At 55.3% G+C, this 1,353-nt stretch overlaps 1 protein-coding gene across 1 annotated transcript in view; it reads left to right on the top strand.

Moving 5' to 3' along the window:
- Positions 1-745, top strand: part of LOC104278966 (zinc finger and BTB domain-containing protein 39-like) — a 2,098-nt gene extending 1,353 nt beyond the window's left edge. The window contains 1 exon segment of the mRNA XM_009876098.1: positions 10-745. Within this exon segment, the coding sequence (XP_009874400.1) occupies positions 10-745 (736 nt within the window).
- The last annotated feature ends 608 nt before the right edge of the window (positions 746-1,353 follow it).

Raw genomic sequence — 1,353 nt, forward strand, 5'->3', positions numbered from 1 at the left:
TCGCCGCAGCCACGTCCTGGACCACGTGAACTTGAAAAGCCAGACCTGCGGCGTGTGTGACCAGAGGCACCTCAGCCTCTGCAGCCTGCTGTGGCACGCCCTGTCCCACCTGGGCATCTCCGTCTTCTCCTGCTCCGTCTGCGCCAGCAGCTTCGTGGACCGGCACCTCCTGGAGAAGCACTTGGCCGTCCACCAGAACGTGGAGGAGGCTCTTTTCCGCTGCCACTTCTGCGGCCAGAGCTTCAAGCTGGAAGCGGCGTACCGTTACCACGTCAGCCAGCACAAATGCGGGGGCAGCCTGGACATCCGACCCGGCTTTGGGGACCGCCTGCCGCAGCCCAGCCTGCAGAAGAGGAAGCTGCCGGAGGAGTTCTTGAGCGAAGACCTGGCGCTGCAAAGCCAGCCGGGCAACAGCAAGTACAGCTGCAAGGTCTGCGGGAAGAGGTTTGCCCACACCAGCGAGTTCAACTACCACCGGCGCATCCACACCGGAGAGAAGCCCTACCAGTGCAAGGTGTGCCACAAGTTCTTCCGCGGCCGCTCCACCATCAAGTGCCACCTGCGGACGCACTCGGGAGCCCTCATGTACCGCTGCACCGTGTGCGGGCACTACAGCTCCACGCTCAACCTCATGAGCAAGCACATCGGCGTGCACAAGGGCAGCCTCCCGCCGGACTTCACCATCGAACAGACTTTCATGTACATCATCCATTCCAAAGACGCGGAGAAAACCGCGGACAGCTGATGGGGCGAGGCAGGGCAGGGTCAGCGGATGCTAATTAGAGAAGCTGGGGGGAAAAAAAATGTCATTTATTTTATTTAACGGTCAGGCGTCATGGATGGGATCCTCCTTTTCTATTTTTTTAAAGTTTTTTTTGGCTGTGTTAGGGCTTTTTAGATTGGTGGCATTGTACAGATTAACAGCACGTAAGCTACGTCACTGTTTCCGAGAAGTCTGTCGTGTTTACTTACCTCTGGTCCTGTTAGAGGCCATCGAGTTCTGTGGTTTTAGCATTTCTCACTAGGTTTTGAATCTAGATTTTTAAAATTTTTTTTAAGTCTTTTAGCCCATTTGACTAGGCTAACCCTCAGTCTGAGCTTGTCCACAAACTGATGCTGCTAAGATTTTTTTCACACCTGACCTCAGCGGAGAGGGACAGAGCCAGAGCGGGATGGTGCTGGACTCGAAGAAAAGAAACAAAAAGAAAGAAAAATGTTAGAAAAGACTCATTCTGGGCATCGCTGGGGTTCTGCTGCTATTGCGGGAAGATAAGCAAAGCCCGTGTCACGGGGTGAGCCCTGAAGCCCTTGCGGGGACGTGAGTGCGCACGGGTGAGGGGGCACACGAGCAGG

The sequence above is a fragment of the Apaloderma vittatum genome, unplaced genomic scaffold, assembly GCF_000703405.1.
Source record: "Apaloderma vittatum isolate BGI_N311 unplaced genomic scaffold, ASM70340v1 scaffold29899, whole genome shotgun sequence".
Classification (NCBI taxonomy): Eukaryota; Metazoa; Chordata; class Aves; order Trogoniformes; family Trogonidae; genus Apaloderma; species Apaloderma vittatum.